The 18035-nt window shown below is 40.0% G+C and overlaps 1 protein-coding gene across 5 annotated transcripts in view; it reads left to right on the top strand.

Moving 5' to 3' along the window:
* Positions 1-18035, top strand: part of NIPBL (NIPBL cohesin loading factor) — a 281825-nt gene that overhangs the window by 260722 nt on the left and 3068 nt on the right. For all 5 annotated transcript variants that reach the window (XM_045020599.1, XM_045020600.1, XM_045020601.1 and 2 more), the window contains 9 exons: positions 195-288; positions 402-556; positions 3376-3466; positions 5715-5888; positions 6370-6560; positions 8839-8946; positions 10656-10856; positions 11250-11396; positions 17604-17905. In XM_045020599.1, coding sequence (XP_044876534.1) covers positions 195-288; positions 402-556; positions 3376-3466; positions 5715-5888; positions 6370-6560; positions 8839-8946; positions 10656-10856; positions 11250-11396; positions 17604-17905 — 1463 coding nt within the window. The remainder of the gene's footprint in view (positions 1-194; positions 289-401; positions 557-3375; positions 3467-5714; positions 5889-6369; positions 6561-8838; positions 8947-10655; positions 10857-11249; positions 11397-17603; positions 17906-18035) is intronic.

Here is an 18035-nt window from a genome sequence, read left to right on the forward strand (position 1 = left end):
TTGTGTATTTATTATTACACTTTAGTTGTTATGTACTTCGTCTGAGATTTTCAAAATAGTCTTGAAGATTTAGACCTTTATTTTCCATTAGTTTTAAATGAATAATATGTTTTTATATCTCTAGATTGCTTTGAAAAAATCTCTATCTTGACTTCTAAATAAATGGTTATAAATATTTTCTGTCTTATTTTCAGGTAGTGCAGCACTGTGTGAGCTGTCTTGGGGCTGTTGTAAACAAGGTTACTCAAAATTATAAATTTGTATGGGCATGTTTTAATAGATACTATGGTAAGTTAAATATCAGAGCATATATTATTAAACAATTTTATAAAAGTTTTGGTTATGCTTGTCATTTTAGGAGTGCAGTATTTGCTGCGATTAAATCTTTTCTCTTATTTTAGGTGCACTTTCAAAATTAAAAAGTCAACACCAAGAAGACCCAAACAGTACTATACTTACAGCCAATAAACCAGCACTCCTTAGATCTCTTTTCACTGTTGGAGCACTGTGTCGCCATTTTGATTTTGATCAGGAAGATTTTAAAGGCAACAGTAAGGTAAAATACACCGTGTTTACCTTCTCAGTGTCTTGTGTTTAAAACGGTAAAGTTAAAAAATGTAACTTGTAAATAGAACAGAATAGGTTTGGTAACACTGCTCTACAGCCAAAATGCTTCTGAAATAAATGTAGTCAAACTTTACTAATTCTGGGTCACTGAGAACGAAAATGATGCTTAAAATTGTTGATTGGCTCTAGTTTTCAAGTTATGCTATTGGGTCAGTATATATGACCCTTGACTTGGGAATAGCGGAGGATAAGTGAGTTATAAAGGGAAGGGATCTCAATTTAAACCAGAAATGACTAAAATACATCTTTGACTGGATCTATGAATAAATCTATGACTGGGTTTGGACAGTACTTGCTTTTTAGGCAAAACAATGAATGATGCAATCTGAAGCTGGTATTGCGTCATACATGATATGAATTGCATCATGTAATTTCTAGAAGTCATGGATGATGCAATCATAACGAAGCTTACATCACTCTGCTGAACAAATTGCACTATATCAGCTCTAGAAATCATACAGTGTCGTGCGCTCTTATTTGTCAGTGTTTGATTTTGCAAAGGGACACATTTCTGTTTAGCCAAAGTGAGCAGAGATGCCTCGTACTTGTGCTATGTTTGTGGTGAAGTGACTTTTGCATCACAAAAGCGCAGTATAACCACTATGGTTAAGAAAGCCTATCACCTTTATTTTGGCTGCAAAATTGGAGATCAGGACAAGAGGTGGGCCCCACACATATGCTGCAACACTTGTGCAACAAATCTTCGCCAGTGGTTGAACAGGAAAAGGAAATCTATGCCTTTTGCAGTGCCAATGATTTGGAGAGAGCCAACAGATCATACCAGCAATTGTTACTTCTGCATGGTGCCTCCAGTTGGGAAATGTGTGTCAAAGAAGAAAAAGTGGACTGTGCATTATCCAAACATTCCATCAGCTATACGCCCAGTACCCCATGGAGAAGGACTGCCGGTTCCTGATGCACCAGAATCATTCTCACTTGAGTCAGACGAGGAAGAGGATGAAACTTCTGGCCCTGAACCATCAATGTCACAGGACCCACATTTTCTCCCATCCTCCTCCTCTGAACCACACCTCATAACACAAGGTGAACTGAATGACCTTGTCAGGGATTTGGAACTACCCAAGAGTAAGGCAGAGCTGTTGGGCTCCAGACTACAGCAGTGGAATCTCCTGGCAGGTGATCTTAGGGTTTCCATGTTCCGTGACCATCAAAAGGATCTTGTCCCATTCTTCTTCATGGAAGGTGATCTTGTAGCCTGCAACAACATCGATGGTGTGATGGCAGCCCTCAACATCGTTCACGATCCAGATGAGTGGAGACTGTTCATTGATTCATCGAAGACGAGTCTTAAAGCTGTTTTACTGCATAATGGCAATGTTTTGCCATCAATTCCAGTTGGTCATGCAGTCCATATGAAGGAAACCTATGACAACATGAAACAACTTTTGAGGTGCATAAACTATGACCAACATCAGTGGCAGCTTTGTGGCGATTTGAAGGTTGTTGCTCTCTTGCTTGGTCTGCAGACTGGATACACAAAGTACTGGTGTTTTCTCTGCGAATGGGATAGTCGTGCAAGAGATTCCCACTACATCAAGAAAGATTGGCCACTCCGACAGTCATTGGAGCCTGGGAGGAAAAGTGTTCAGCATCCACCACTTGTTGAATCAAGGAAGATTTTGTTACCACCCTTACACATCAAGCTGGCTCTGATGAAGAACTTTGTCAAGGCCATTGACAAAACACAGCAGCTTTCAAGTACCTCCGTGGAAAATTTCCAAGGTTAAGTGAAGCTAAGATAAAGGAAGGTGTCTTTGTTGGTCCTCAGATTCGTGAACTTCTTCGAGATGATGCATTTGACCATGCACTGCGTGGCAAGGAAAAGACGGCATGGAAAGCCTTCCAGTTAGTGGCAATAAATTTTCTCGGAAACAACAAGGCAGACAACTACAGGTTGTTGGTGGAAAACCTCCTCAAGGCATACAAAAGCCTTGGTTGCAACATGTCACTAAAGATACATTTTTTGCACTCTCATCTAGATTTTTTTCCACCGAACTGCGGAGCAGTGAACGACGAGCACGGCGAGCGATTTCACCAGGACATTGCAACAATGGAGAAACGCTATCAGGGCAAATGGAGCCCATCAATGCTTGCAGACTATTGCTGGACAGTGACAAGAGATGCTCCATTTAATGAATACAAGAGACAAGCCAAGAAGCGCCGAGTAGACACTGAATAGGACTAAACTATGTACATAATAGTTTTTTGCCTTTTGTTTCATAATAAATTTTATTTATATAACCCTTTTGCTGATTTTTTTAAAGTGTTACATAAACAGGACAGGTGAAATATTATCATGTAAAGCAACCATAAACACACGAAAAGACCTAGGTTTACAATTTATGATTAAAACTCTACTATCTACACAATATACATAGACATAAAATGTAAAAACGTACATAACTTAGAAACAGTAGCCAATCAGTTGTTTTGTCATATTTGAATTCAGCACATCAAAATACATAATAAATAGCACATTTTATCTCTGAAGCAGACGACTTCTCAAAAATTGTAGACCAGTGTAATTTGAAACAATGAAGTAAAGTCTTCACAGTGAAACTAGACTGTACTTGTAATTTGCAACAATTTATTTTATTTTGAGAAAGCTCTGGTGTCAGTGATGTATGTTTCACTTTGCAATTAGGTTTTTAAGATTGTTTTAAGTAGAATCTAAAAATTAGCTATTGCTTTTTAAGTCACCAATATTTTTTGTTTTGATTTGGCCAGGTTAACATTAAGGATAAAGTACTTGAACTGCTGATGTATTTTACAAAACATTCAGATGAAGAGGTACAAACAAAAGCCATTATTGGTTTAGGTAAGAATTACCAAGGTTTTTTGTTTTTAATTGAATCAGTAATTATGCATCTCAGGGGATAGTATGTTTAGTATGGGGTTTTTTTTACAAGAAGTTGGTTCATTTAAAAAGCTTTGGCATCTTTTTTTAAGGGATATGTACCTAATTAATATTATCTGCAAATTTTGGTTGCTTTTTTTTATTTTAATTTTTTTGTTCATAGAGATCTTAAATATACTTCCCTGCATGTCTGAAGATATTTGAACATAGTCTGTAGCAAATTGGTCAAAAAGGGTCTCTTTTCTCTTGCGTGTGAAAAATACATTTTGACAGTATATGCCTTCCTGTTATGTGTGTGTGTGTGTGTGTATATATATATAATTCTTTACAATCTTCAAAAGTATCAGATTTCTAAACTAATGGTACCATCATTTTTCAAAATGAAAGTAGTTTATAATCTGCTGCTACTTGAGTTTCACACCCCAAAGGCATGAAGTTCAAAGGATTATTAGCAAGCCAAAAACATCTGGGAAAGTCTTAGGTGATGCAACCATGGGTCAATCCTCAGCTGAAGTCAATGGCGTTATGACAGTTTACAACAGCTGAAGATTGTCCCCTTAGATGTCAATGGGCATTAACATACATAGGCCCTGACAGTTCCTTTCTGGATAATGGCCAGCGAGAAGTTTGCCACTTCTTGCAAGTTTTGACTTGCCTACAAGGGTCTGAGGCTTGGCCACACTCTTTCTGCTCCAGATGTGTACTTCCATAGAAGTATGGAAATCTTAAATCCTTACTAGCAGACCAAACATAACCTCTTAGGAGTACTACTTTATATAGAGCTGTGTTAATCTTAAAGACACCCAAATAATTTATTATCAGGCGGAGGCAGACCAAAGGTGAGCTAATTCTTAAAAGAAAATTGTGAGATAGCAAATTTTCCCTCTCTCCCATCTGAAACATTTGGATTTATTAAGTGGTAAGGAAAATTTATTAGGGAAGATGAGAAGAATTTTCCGAGGGAATTGTGGGTTGTAGACCCATTTAAATCAGTAAGTGGAGGAAAGAAAGTTGTATATCAAAAATACTTCTTTAAATTTAAAATCCCTTTTAAAAAGTAATCAGATTAACTTAGAAAAGATCAGGTAACAAAACTTCAGTGCACGTTCATGCAGATAATAATTATCCCTACTAAAGACCATCCTTACCCCTTTCGCTTTCCTTTTTTTCCCACCCATTGGATGAACTGAGCTCTTTCTTGAATAAGTCTTTTCCTGCACTAACTTTTTGAGGTGCAAGAGACCAGCTTTATAGAACCTTGATTCCCTTGGCTTCAGCCAATCAGCCCCCTCCACTGTTTCATGCTGGGTTTTTCCATATACTTTTCTTCTTCTTCTTTTTCCTTTTCTTTTATTTTCTTTTTTGTTTTGCACTTTGTTGTTTTTACTCATTAAAGATCTTTACCACCTGTGACCAGAAAGAAGTAAAGGGATATTCAATATCTGCCACTCCTGCAAAGCACAGACAAACAAGAGTTAGGACAAATAAACAAAGTAATGGTCCAATATATGGCAGATTTCCCAGTCTTCTCAAAGGAAAGCTGCATCCCTGTCACTTGTGGTGCTATGTGAGGCTATAAATCAGCAGTATGCCAAACCCACTTATGTTATCTCAGATGATGTCTGGATTATAATTGGGGAGGGCGGTGAAGGGTAACAGGGGGAGAAGACACAAAAAACCCCACAACTGATTAAAAGAGACCAGTTCTCTACGTTTTGGGCAGGGGGAAGGAAAACAAATAGTTCTTTTCCTTCATAATAGTTTTTAAGAAAGGGTTTTAGAGTCTGTATATGTGTGAGTCTCAGTGTTCCCACTGACATATGATTGAGCAAGACCGTAGACTTCTATTATAGGAGGGACATGTATAATTTTCCCATTTTATAAATGGGATAAATGAGAGATTGATTGCATGAGGTCACTTCTAGCAGAGCTGAGAATAAAATTAATTTAGCCATGCTATCTTTGAGAATTAATGTGCTGTGTATTTGACTGTGTAAGCACTAGATCACACTCCCCTTCAGAGCCTGGAATAGAATCAAGAAATCCTGATTCTCCAACATTCTTCTGTTGTGTTTCCAGTTTTTGAGTGATTCTTTGACTTTTATTTCACATATGTATGATGGAAGATTTTACTAGTTCACCTTGAAAAATTTAAGCACAGTAATTGCAAGGCAACCAAGTGGGATCTTTCTTATTTTTTTTCTTTCAGGTTTTGCATTTATTCAACACCCAAGTCTAATGTTTGAGCAGGAGGTGAAGACTCTGTACAACAGCATTCTCTCTGATAAAAACAGCTCAGTAAACTTAAAAATCCAGGTGTTAAAAAATCTCCAAACCTATCTACAGGAGGAGGATACGCGTATGCAGCAGGCAGATAGAGAGTGTGAGTGATGAGTGCTGTATTAAGGAAGCATTCAAAATGTAACTTTTGTTACATGAAAACAATCTTATAATTTAATTGATTCATAAGGGGTTTTGGGGTCTAATTATTCATGTATACATACATTACCTTAGGTAAAGATTTCAGGAACATCTTTTATACACAGTCACACTGAGAAGTATAGAGTACAGAATTCTGTTCTTAACTTCAAGTTTTAAGTTGCTGGGAAAGAATCCAAAATGTGCATTACTTAAATTCTTGTAGTTAAAATAATGAGTGCTTTGCTTTTTCTATTATCAAATTCTTCTCTGAAATTGTTAATTTTCAAGCATTCTAAAACAAGAAATCTTCAGGGCTATGTTATGGTACCACTCTGAAGCTTAAATATGTCATAAAGAATATGAGGAATAGTATGTAGAGTAGAATAAGTTAGTGGTTGCCCGAAGATCTTGACACAAACAATTGCTTTTGTTCCTTTCTACAGGGAAGAAAGTAGCAAAACAGGAGGATCTGAAAGAAATGGGTGATATTTCCTCAGGGATGAGCAGCTCCATCATGCAACTTTATCTCAAACAGGTTCTTGAGGCTTTCTTTCATGCACAGTCCAGCGTACGCCATTTTGCTCTAAATGTCATTGCACTGACATTAAACCAGGGTCTTATCCATCCAGTTCAGGTATGTAATGTTAATGTGCTGTATTTCTTTTTTCTTTTACACAAGAGACTCTCAGAATTTCTCATGGCTGCTAGATAAACGTCCAGTATGTGTGTGTGTCATCCCCCTGGCCCCCCAAATCTGTTACAGTAGTTGCTTCTTTTGGGGATATTTTGTTTGGAGAGGCTGTTTTACATACAACAGATGTCTAGAATTCTTCTGTATTAAAAGGCCAACAGGGTTCCAAAGACTAACCCTTTGTTGGCTTAGCAATTAAATTTGAGTTTAATCGTTTTTAAGCAGCACTTATTAAATGCATGATGGAGTGCACTTAGGGTGACCAGACGTCCCGATTTTATCGGGACTGTCCCGATATTTGCTTGTTTGTCCCGCGTCCCGACCAATGTTCGATTGGGACACTGGACAAACAAACAATTTTGCCCTCCGCTCCCGTGCACAGGCGGAGCCCGGAGGGGCTCTTGCCCCCCGGCCCGACTCCGCCCCTTCCTTCCCCCATTGGATCCCTCACCAAATCCCTGCCCCCAGCCCCGCCCCCTCACTGCCCCATTGGATCCCAAGCCGAACCTGGGGAGGAGACGCCCCTGTGCAGCAGCCTGGGCACACGGGCCATGGCTGGCTGGGGCCGGGAGCGCTGCAGTGCAGCGCGGAGGCTGCTCCAGCCCTGCAGTCCACGGGGCAGCATGGTGGGTCCAGGGGCAGCGCGGAGCAGGCAGGGCCCGGGTGAGCGGCGTGGCCCGGGGGTGTGGGCTGCCCGCCGGAGACATGTGGTGGAGAGGGGCTGCGGGGGCGAGATCTGTCCCAGGCGGGGCGGCTGGCGCGAGGAGCCGGCCAGGGTCCCCCGAACCGATAAACTTCCCCGACGCTGCTGGGGAATCCTGCGCCTCTCCCGCTCGGCTGCGCTCCAGCATCTTGCCCTGCCGGGAAGGAGCTGCTGGAGTGCAGCTGAGCGGGAGAGGCACGGGGCTCCCCGCCTGCGGTGGGACGAATCTCATGTGCCCGGGGTGGGAGGCTCCGCGGGGAATGCAGTGCGCGCGGCTGGGGCGCTGTGTGCGATCCGGCGGCGCGGCTGGGTCCTGCTAATGCCCCCGGCCCCTGCAAAACTGTTTTTTTTTTTTTTTTTTGCTCTGCCGCCATTTTTTTTGCTCCGCCCCTCCACCCCCCCCCCCCCCCCGGTGTCCCGATATTTCATCCCTGTGATCTGGTCACCCTAAGTGCACTGGTTTCTGTTTTATGGTATCAGACCCCAGTTAGTGTTCAGGCATATTTACATCCATGGTCTGTCTTCTTTAGATTCTACTCATTAGATTCTTTTGCCAGCACCTTTCCCACAAAACACTACATTGGATTGAAGTTCCAGAGCCAATGTTAGAGCTATCTGTAGTTTATTTTCAAGTAATTTTCTTCACCTGTGAATCTTAACTAGATAGTGTTTTTTATCTATTACAGTGAAAATCTATACAGGTGTAGCTAACAAGGAAAGACTAATTTACTTACTTGTATCCATAATCTCCCACAGATTCTTTCTTATCCTCCTTTCTGTTTTGGAAGAACTCTGAGTAAATATTGAGGAGCTATCTCAAGTCTCAACTGGCTAATTCCGAGACCAAATTCTGTAACAAATTTATTTGAGACCAATATATTTTAAATATATTAATAGCTTCCAAGTTTCAGGCTTGCCATGAGGCAAATTACTAGACCCTATCCACACTCAGAAATTGAATGTGTGCTCAACAAATGTGTTTTCTAAATTTTTAAACACCACTTTTAACTCTGTTGTTAGCACCTGGTGTAGACAGACGTTGATATTTCAAAACATGATAGCGAGTTGTGTTCAACCCTAGAGTCTCCTGGACCAAGGATTGACCATGAACTGTTAACATGTTTTGAAACACTGCTGTCTTTGTCTATATAGGTGCTAAGTGGTGTTTAAAATAGATCAAGAAATTGCTAAAAACACCTCATTTTTCTAGTATGGGGTCCTACAGTGTTGCCCAGTGGAAGAGAGATACTGGGAATACCATCTGTGTTCTGGCATAAATTTTCATTTTTTAATATACTTGTGTCCTTGGATCATCTCCCCTCTTTATAACTTGTGCTCTTGCCTAAAAGAAGCCATCAAGCTGTAAGTCGCATAAGGTGTCATATTCTAGTTGTTCAACTATTAACAATTTAACATAAATAATAATGTGAGATAAATATATGCATGCAGCAGTACACATAGCCACATACATTTTTGGTGTATAATGGCTTTGTATATTTTCATCTATTTCTTTTCTAGTGTGTGCCATATTTAATTGCTATGGGCACAGATCCAGAGCCCTCTATGCGGAACAAAGCTGACCAGCAACTGGTGGAAATAGACAAAAAATATGCTGGATTCATTCATGTATGTAACTCTGACATTACATAACTTAAACAAAATGCTGATTCTCTGCTCTCTCAAGAGTCTAGAAATGTTCAAGTCCAAACTGCAGGAACTGGAGAATATGGTTATATTTATCTGTTTATTAATTCTACCTGTGTTGGGGAATTGAGTTTTGACCTCTTCGTCTGAAACAATAGAGTTTGAAGGAGCAGTTTTGTCTGAGAGTTTTTAAGATTTAGAATATCAAAAATGGGAAGCATTCCTAGTTCTTAAGAGAAAATATTAAGTGTTTCATTCAACCTTAAAACTCCCTTACTTATAATTGTTAGTTGTATCTTGCTCATTGAGTATCACTGGCCAAGTAACTGTGATCATCTGTTTGATCACAAGGAACAACTCTCCTAATCTTCAACAGAAAAGAGAAGAGAACGTCTTCTAAAAAAACATAGCAGTAGCAATGTAATATTTATATACTGGGAAAATGTTATATGTTACATGTACTTGTTCTCCATGGGGCACACCAGGGTTTTGGAAGCAGAGTTCGGGTAGAGGGAGCATAGGAAGGTGTTTGTAGTTAGGTATCTTGTCCTAGAAAGAAGAGGAGGCTAGGTGAGGGCACTTACTGTTGAGATATTACCATTCACTCTACCTGGCCTTCCAGATGAACTTCCATCCCTGGCCTTTGCATTGCTTTATTTTTCCCTACAGACATCCCCAAAACCCCCTCCTTGATGTGGAACTGAGTGCCCAACTGCCTCGCCCCCAGTGAGCTCTGTGTGTGTGCACTAGATTATGGGACTTTCCAAATACCAGAGCACTCCAGTTCATCCAACACTAGAATTTGGAGTTCTGCACTTATTGTACCCAAGCGCATACTTAATTTAATAGAGAGGCTGGCAGGTGGGGTCCCGAATGTAGTCAACTGAGACCCGAGTTACTCTCCATGTAGGTGAGGATGATGGAAGCACAGGGGATAGAAGCACAGGCCAAAGCACAGGGAGTGGTGGATACATTGGCTGATCAGGCATCCAGTTGATACTGAAACTGGAACAAATCCCGGGCTTAACTAAAATCAGCTGAGAGACTGAGGCACATGCAGATACTTGGGATTTTGTGTTTGTCATCCTGTGCGCACAGAGTGAGGCGAGAGGGTTCAGACACATGCAAGTTCAAAAATTCAAATTCAGTAGAACGCTCAGGGAAAACTTTCAACATTATTCCTGTGGAAAATCATTTCACATGTATGAAAAATTTGCCTGTTCTGTATCATCATTTTAGCTGGATGCTTCTATTAGGGCAGTTAATAGAGAAACAACATTATTAACATAAAACCGTCATTACACTTCAGTTTCAACACCCCCTTGACATGAATGGGACTGCTTTTACCTTTCTTACAGCTATTTTGGTCTATTTGCAAACTCAAGAAAACAACGCTGCATCAGTTTGTTTGGAAATTTAACTGCACACCCAGAATGGCTAGAGGCTTTTTAAATAAAAAATAAAGCTTAAATTTTACAATAAATATCAGGGTTACTACAAATCCATGGGGAAAGAGTAAATGTGCAGGAAGTGGTAGGGTTTTGAAAATTGTTTTTTTAATTTGAGGCTAATGAAAATAAGATGAAGACCTTAATTTCAAATGAAAATTTTTCAATTTGACAAAATTATTTTTCTTTTTGTGTGACTGTTTTGAAAGCCACAATTTAAACAAAAATATTTTATAATTTTAGATGAAAGCAGTGGCTGGTATGAAGATGTCTTACCAGGTACAACAGGCAATCAACACATGCTCAAAGAATCCTGTAAGGGGCTTTAGGCATGATGAATCCTCCAGCGCTTTGTGTTCACATCTATACTCCATGATCAGAGGGAACCGTCAACACAGACGAGCCTTTCTAATTTCTTTACTCAACCTCTTTGATGACACAGCAGTAAGCATTACATAAATATACCTCATTTAAAAAGAAATTAGAATAAAATACACTGTAACTTGGTGAATTTTTGCCTGGCTAACTTTATTTCCATAGTCTTTTTTATTTGGCTGCAAAACTAAATGTATTTCCACTTAAATAACATCTTCTTGAACCATTTTATGTCTACTTAAGCCCAGTTTGGATAGAGCAGGAATAATGCAAGTTCATGTGTGAAGAAAACGTAGCATGTGCAGAATGTTTTCAAGGCAGAAAAGTTACTTTGGATGAAATACATGTTGAGTTTTTGCCCCAAGACCCTTTGAGAGCAGTGCAAAAACTAGAATATAATGTTTTTTGTATGCATGTATTATATATATATTTATATAAAATATTTTTTTTTTAAACTTGCAGAAAACAGAGGTGAATATGCTCTTGTATATAGCAGACAATCTAGCGTGTTTTCCTTATCAAACACAGGAAGAGCCACTGTTTATAATGCATCATATAGACATTACACTGTCAGTTTCTGGTAGTAACCTGTTACAGTCATTTAAGGAGGTAAGTGCATTTATGATATATTAATAACTTGTTGCAATGAAGTTATGTTGACAGCATAATGAGCACTTCTCAGTCATTCCAATGTTGCACACATGGACAATAAATAACATTACTTTGCAATCAATAGCATAAATCGCACTCAGTTCTGGCAAAGTGTGACAGATCTGTGTTCAGAAACTTTCAGGATTTTTCATTAATTTTGAAAGTCAGTGGAAAATATTAGAGATGGAAGAAAATAAAACTGACATTGTCAGATGCAATGTTTTTCATGGAGGGGGGAATCCCAGAATCCAGGTTACTTAGGTCTAGGTCCTTTTAATCCTTCATGAATATCTGAGCACTCCCTCAGGGGCACCTGGCATTGGCCACTGTCGGTAGACAGATACTGGGCTAGATGGACCTTTGGTCTGACCCGGTACGGCCTTTCTTATGTTCTTATGTTCTTATGAGCCATAAGCAGTCTAACTTTATTGGTATGTTGCCCTTGCTACTCCGAAAATGTTTTGAACGGATCTGCCTGTTGGCAAAGTGTCTGTCATACAGCTCAAATATATTCATTTACTTTGACCATACGGCTCTTCACTTGCACTTTTCTTCTTCATAGTGTGTACATTTTGTGCCTCTTAATATCAAATAGTTTCACTAATAATTTTTTAAGCTGCAATAGTAGTTGACTCTTTCAGTCATACTAAGCATCATCGATCTAGGCCTCTGTGAGAGGGGAAGTATTTTAAATCATAGTAGTGATTTTGAAAGATAAGAGCTTAATTCACTGAATTAAAAACAAAACTGAGTGATCTTTACTTATGTATATGCAGAACAAATGTGTAAGTGATATAAAAATTGAATTCTCCTTTGATTTCCTCGCCTGTATTCTGCCCACTAGTCAGTCTCCACTGTAGTATTACAAAACTACAGTTTTCAAACTGTTGCTTTTTAAAGAACAATTTGCCAGTAAAACATTTTCGATTAAATATTTACAAAATAAAATATTTTATATCTAGGATATAATGCATATGTAGTGTTGTCTAAAGGTTTGTATGAATGAGTTTGAGATTGCTGCTTTACTAATGAGTGCCAAACTCATGAGCAACTTATGCAGGGCAACTCGAATAAGTGACAATGGAAACCCTTATACCATACCAAACTATCATGTATTCCTTATATATCACACATTATAACAAACTATTTCAGAAATGTTTTAGAATTCTTATTTTATTACTAATATTTAATATTACTAATAGGTAAGAATAATTGCATCCTTTTGCATATATAACTAGGTGTCTTAGTTATCATGAGTCCAATCATACAGTCATCAGAGAAAACATAATTTAGCAATCTCTAACTGACCTAAAATAGCTTTTCTATACATAGTAATATTTAATACTGCAGCAAAAATTTAACTCTTTATAAAGGGTCCTCCTGTAGTGAACAAGAAATAAAGTAAATGTGAATCTAAAATGTCAAAACTCACATTAATGTTAGATTTGCCTGTTTCGTTATTTTGCTTGTCCAATTTTTTGAGAAATAGGTACAAAACTCATGTTAATTGGTCTTAACATATACTGAATAATTCTTAAAAGGTTCCTGTTAAGATAATTTTCCTAGTTTTAAAAATATGAACAATTAATTGCTTGTAGTATCTAAAACTAAAATCTGTTAACTTACTGTTTCTTTTCTTGTTCTCCAAAGATACCATATTGACTAGATTCCTGCTCTGGAGTCTTGGCCTAGAGTGAAATAGGCAGGAGCATCCCTTTTTTCACCCTTTGATGCACCGCAGGTGTGTCTCGTGTACAAATCCCCAAGGCTTTGGGGCCCTTTAAAGCATACAATTTTCATTCTGTTCTGACTACATTCAGTAAAGGAGCTCCCCACTGGAGCCAGGACAGGTGCATCCAATGCCTGCTCTCCTCTTAGTCCTGCAGCTTTGTTTAGAATGTGAGTCTATATCATTTGCACTTTTTGTCTGTCCTGCTCTCTGTAGGGTCTCCAGTGCTCTGGCCTTACTTGGTGGTGCACTGTTGTTTCTTTAAGTCTATTTTGATTTGATACCATTTCATCCTTTGAAGTAATCAGGATCCAGACTGAGAGTGGGTTTTCTGCACTGCCACAGTTCAGATGTGTCTAGATGGCTCCTTGATGTTTCCTAAGTAGAAGATGTACAAATGTCGTACCTGGCTTTCACTGCATCTAATCTCCTTGTGCAACATGCCAGTGTAGGTTAAAGGCTTTTCTGCTGGAGTGTTGACACTGCTCAAATATGTTGTCTTATGCCCCTTTTCTTTCTTCTAAATTTGGTCGATGTGTTGGGGTATCTCCAAGAATTGGAAACATTACCCCAAACTCTGGTTGTAACAGAGTACCTCAGATCTCTTGAGGTGTCCATTCAAGACTTCATTAGTGAGTTTGCAATTGTGGGTGCCTGTAACTGTACAACAAAATCAGTAAATAAGCAATTAAATAAGTAACCATATTTTCAGAGGTGCTTATGAGCACACACTCAGACTGCGTAGGTACTTAAATATGGATTCATGGCCATTTTATAGGTGGATCTATAGCCTCTTTTGACTGTAGTGTAAGGATGGGGGAGGCGAAGTTGCACATAAATGTCAAGGAGCTCCGAGCAGTCTGGCTGGCAGTCTTCCTGCCCCATCTGTCGGGCAAGGTGGTACAAGTCCTGACGGACAACACAACCTCGATGTTCTACATCAACAGGCATGGGGGGAGTGCGCTCATCAGCTCTCTGTCAAGAGGCACTCCATCTACGGGAACTTCTGCATCAGCCACGAAAGCCACGTGGAAGCTTGTCACCTTCCTGGTGTCAATTATGCTCTGGCGGACCAGCTCAGCAGGGACTTCTCCTCTCACCACGAGTGATCCCTCCATGATCTTCCAAAGGTGGGGAACTCCCCAAGTTGACCTGTTCGCTACCAGACAGAACAGGAAATGCCACTGGTTTTGTTCTTGGCAAGGTCTGAGCAAGGGCTTCCTCTCCAATGCCTTCCTCCTGTCATGGTCAGAGAGCCTGATGTTCATGTTCCCTCTGATTCCACTCATCGGCAGGGTCCTGGCAAAGATCAAGAGAGACAAAGTGCAGGTTGTCATGATTGTCCCAGCATGGCCTCGCCAACATTGGTTCGGCACACTCGTGAGCTTATCAGCAGCCCCTCCCTGGCCCCTGCCCAACCGCTCAGACCTGCTGCCACGGGACCACGAACGGCTCCTACACCCCAACCTTGAGTCCCTCCACCTCGCTGCATGGCTGAACCCAGGGGAATGGACCTGTTCAGAAGGAGTCCCAACAGGTCCTCCTGGAAAGTAGGAAGCCCTCAACCAGACTGACATATCTGGCCAAGTGGATGAGGTTTTTCTGCTGGGTGTCCAAGCATGGCATCTCTCCTTCGCATTCTTCCATACAGGCTGTCCTGGACTACCTGCTCCATTTGAGGAACCAGGGCCAGGCACACTCTTCTGTTAGAGTGCATCTAGCAGCCATCTCCGCTTTTCACCCGCCGACCATGGACAGACAGTGTTTTCCCATGATGTGACGGTCAGATTCTTGAGAGGTCTCAAGAGATTCTTCCCACAGGTACGGACTCCTGTGGCGCAGTGGGAGCTTATCTTGGTTCTCTCTAGGCTGACCGGCCCACTCTTTGAGCCACTGGGTTCCTGCTCCCTTTTCCACCTATCTTGGAAGGTCACATTCCTGGCATCTCTGAAATTAAAGCCTTGACCTCAGAACCTCCGTACAGTCTTCTATAAAGATAAGGTTCAGTTGTGGCCCTGCCCAGCCTTCCTGCCAAAAGTGGTCTCCACTTTCCATATGAACCAGGACATCTTCCTCCTGGAAGGACATCTTCCTCCTTTTCTCCTTCATTCCTCATTAACCACTCCTAAACTGAACAAGACCAGTGAGGAGAGGCGTCTTCACGCCCTGGACGTCGGGAGGGCCTTGGCTTTCTACTTAGAACGTACCAAGTTTTTCTGAAAATCGAGACAACTCTTGATCGCTACAGCTGATAGGATGAAGGGTCACCCTGTGTCCTCGCAGAGGATTTCCAATTGGATCACCTCATGCATAAGGACCTGTCACGACCTGGCTGGGGTTCTGCTGCTGCTGCTTGTCAGAGCCCACTCAACGAGAGCTCAGGCGTCTTCGGTGGCCTTCCTGGAGCACATCTCTATCCAGGACATCTGTAGATCTGCAACATAGTCCTCTGTTGACACATTTACCACTCATTTTGCCATCACTCAGCAGGCCAGAGATCACACTGGGTTTGGCAGAGCTGTGTTGCAATCTACACATCCATGAACTCCTACCCACCTCCAGGAGTACTGCTTTAGACTCACCTAATACAGAATGGACATGAGTAAGCACTCGAAGAAGAACGGACAGTTATCTTTTCTATAACTGGTGTTCTTAGAGATGTGTTGCTCAGGTCCATTCCATAACACACCCTCCTTCCCCACTGTTAGATTTTCCAGCAAGTAGGAACTGAGGGTGGGGGGAGCCGGTGGCACCCCTTATACCGTGCCATGCGGGCACCACTCCAGAGGGCATGAAAGCCAGTCCCCTATGGATTCTGCTTAGGGAAAAACGTCTTGCACCGGTGCATGTGGTGAGCACACACACCTAATATGGAATGGACATGAGCAACACATCTTGAAGAATGCCAGTTATGGAAAAGATAACTGTCTTTTTTAATGACTGACTTCTTGAGTATTCTACCATACAGATATTTATTTCAGTCACAAATTATACTTACAGGGAAATGATTTCTTTCCTGCTCATCAAGAAACAGAAATGAATATTTAAGTGGCATTTTGGCACTGGCCTTTTCATCTGTGTATGATGTGCACTTACTTTAGCTTCAGAAGATCAAAAAACATTCAGATATAGGGAAATCCCTAGCTTTGTCATACCAGAAGCACAAGACCAAGAGAAGGAATTGAGTCAAATGATACCTTCAGAGAAGCCCAGTTACACACATGAAAATTTTCCTGTCTCCTTAACATGCACATAAATGTTGTTTTGTTACACTGCTTATAAACTGCTGGGCTGCTGTCACTTTTTATTTTTTCTTTTAGAATTAGGAGTATTGTCATAGTTATTAAAACAGAGATGCATGATCTTTACTTACTTAAGAAAAAAATAGAGTTCCAATTTTGGATGGGCCAAACTTGATAATTCCCATTAACCAAAATTTTGTAAAGATCCCTTTTAGTGTTTTGTTAACAATATTTTGATAGCTAATTTTTCTTTTCCTGAGATTAAATAGAGCAGTCAATCCTGCTTATAAATATAGGTAAGTAAGTGCCATTTCTAAAATGTTTTTTGATTTATTGATTTTAAAAATATTACCAGTTGTAAGTCTCTCAATTTCGTTCTGCCTGTCTCATTCAAGTAGGCTTGAACTAATTATAATACTTTGTATGCATTTATACATTCTGTATTTCCTGAAACATATTATGGCTATATAATAGCAAATGTGGTGATAGAATTTCCTTTACCTTATCCACATTATCAACATAAATATTTCCTTGAAGAGAAGCTTGGCATGTATGTCATGGCCCCTGAAAGCATATGAGGACCTCTGTCAGATTTTAAGAATAAAACTGTTTGAATATTTGAACTCTATCTAGAAAGGCAAACCAAATGATATTTTAAGACACTTGTTCATATATCTATTAGTCATAAAAATGGGCAACAGCAAAACCTGCAAAGGGTGACCACTCATGGGAGTTAGAAGAAGTGGTCAGTTGTAAAAGGTGGTCTCTCTTCAAAGGTATGGTATTGCCACCTTTACTTCTGTACTGCTTCTGGCAGCGGCACTGCCTTCAGAGCTGGGTGGCCAGAGAGCTGCTGGCTGGGCACCCAGCTATGAAGACAGCACCACTGCCAGCAGCAAGGATGGCATAGTTTCCCAACATCCAATCTCAATGTTGTGAAGAGCACTCAAGTTTTGGAGATATATGAAATTTTTGTTTCAGAACAAGAAACTTATACTTTGAACATGTTTTAGTCATTGAACTACAGTTAAGTGTGCCTACTTTAAATTTTAATCTGTGGATTTCAAATAATCTGTGAATTAAAAACATTTTTTAAAAAGGCAATTCACACACTTAAGAGAATTGTGATTATGGAAGGATCTTTTTTAATGCTATCATAATTCTTAAATATTTGTCATCTTCTCTGTCTTTCAGTCTATGGTAAAGGACAAAAGAAAGGAGAGGAAACCTTCATCTGATGAGGAGAGTGAAAGTGACAGTAACAGTGAGAGTGAGAGTGAAAGTGAAAGTGAAGAAGAAGTTATCAAGCCTCGGAAGTTACGTAAACGTGTAGACTCTGATTCAGATTCTGGTGAAGAAAATGATATAAATGCTGTGATGAAATGTTTGCCAGACAATTCAGCTCCTTTAATTGAATTTGCAAATGTCTCCCAAGGCATATTGTTGCTTTTGATGCTAAAACAGCATTTAAAGAATCTTTGTGGATTCTCTGATAGGTAAGAATCATACTTAACGGCAGAATGCTCCTCGTCTTTTAGTTTAGTGAGTTCTATTCAAGTGCATGGTTATTAACTTTTTAAGCAATGGGTTTTATAACATGCAGATCTCATGACAAAATATATCTAG

The sequence above is a fragment of the Mauremys mutica genome, chromosome 6, assembly GCF_020497125.1.
Source record: "Mauremys mutica isolate MM-2020 ecotype Southern chromosome 6, ASM2049712v1, whole genome shotgun sequence".
Taxonomy (NCBI): Eukaryota; Metazoa; Chordata; order Testudines; family Geoemydidae; genus Mauremys; species Mauremys mutica.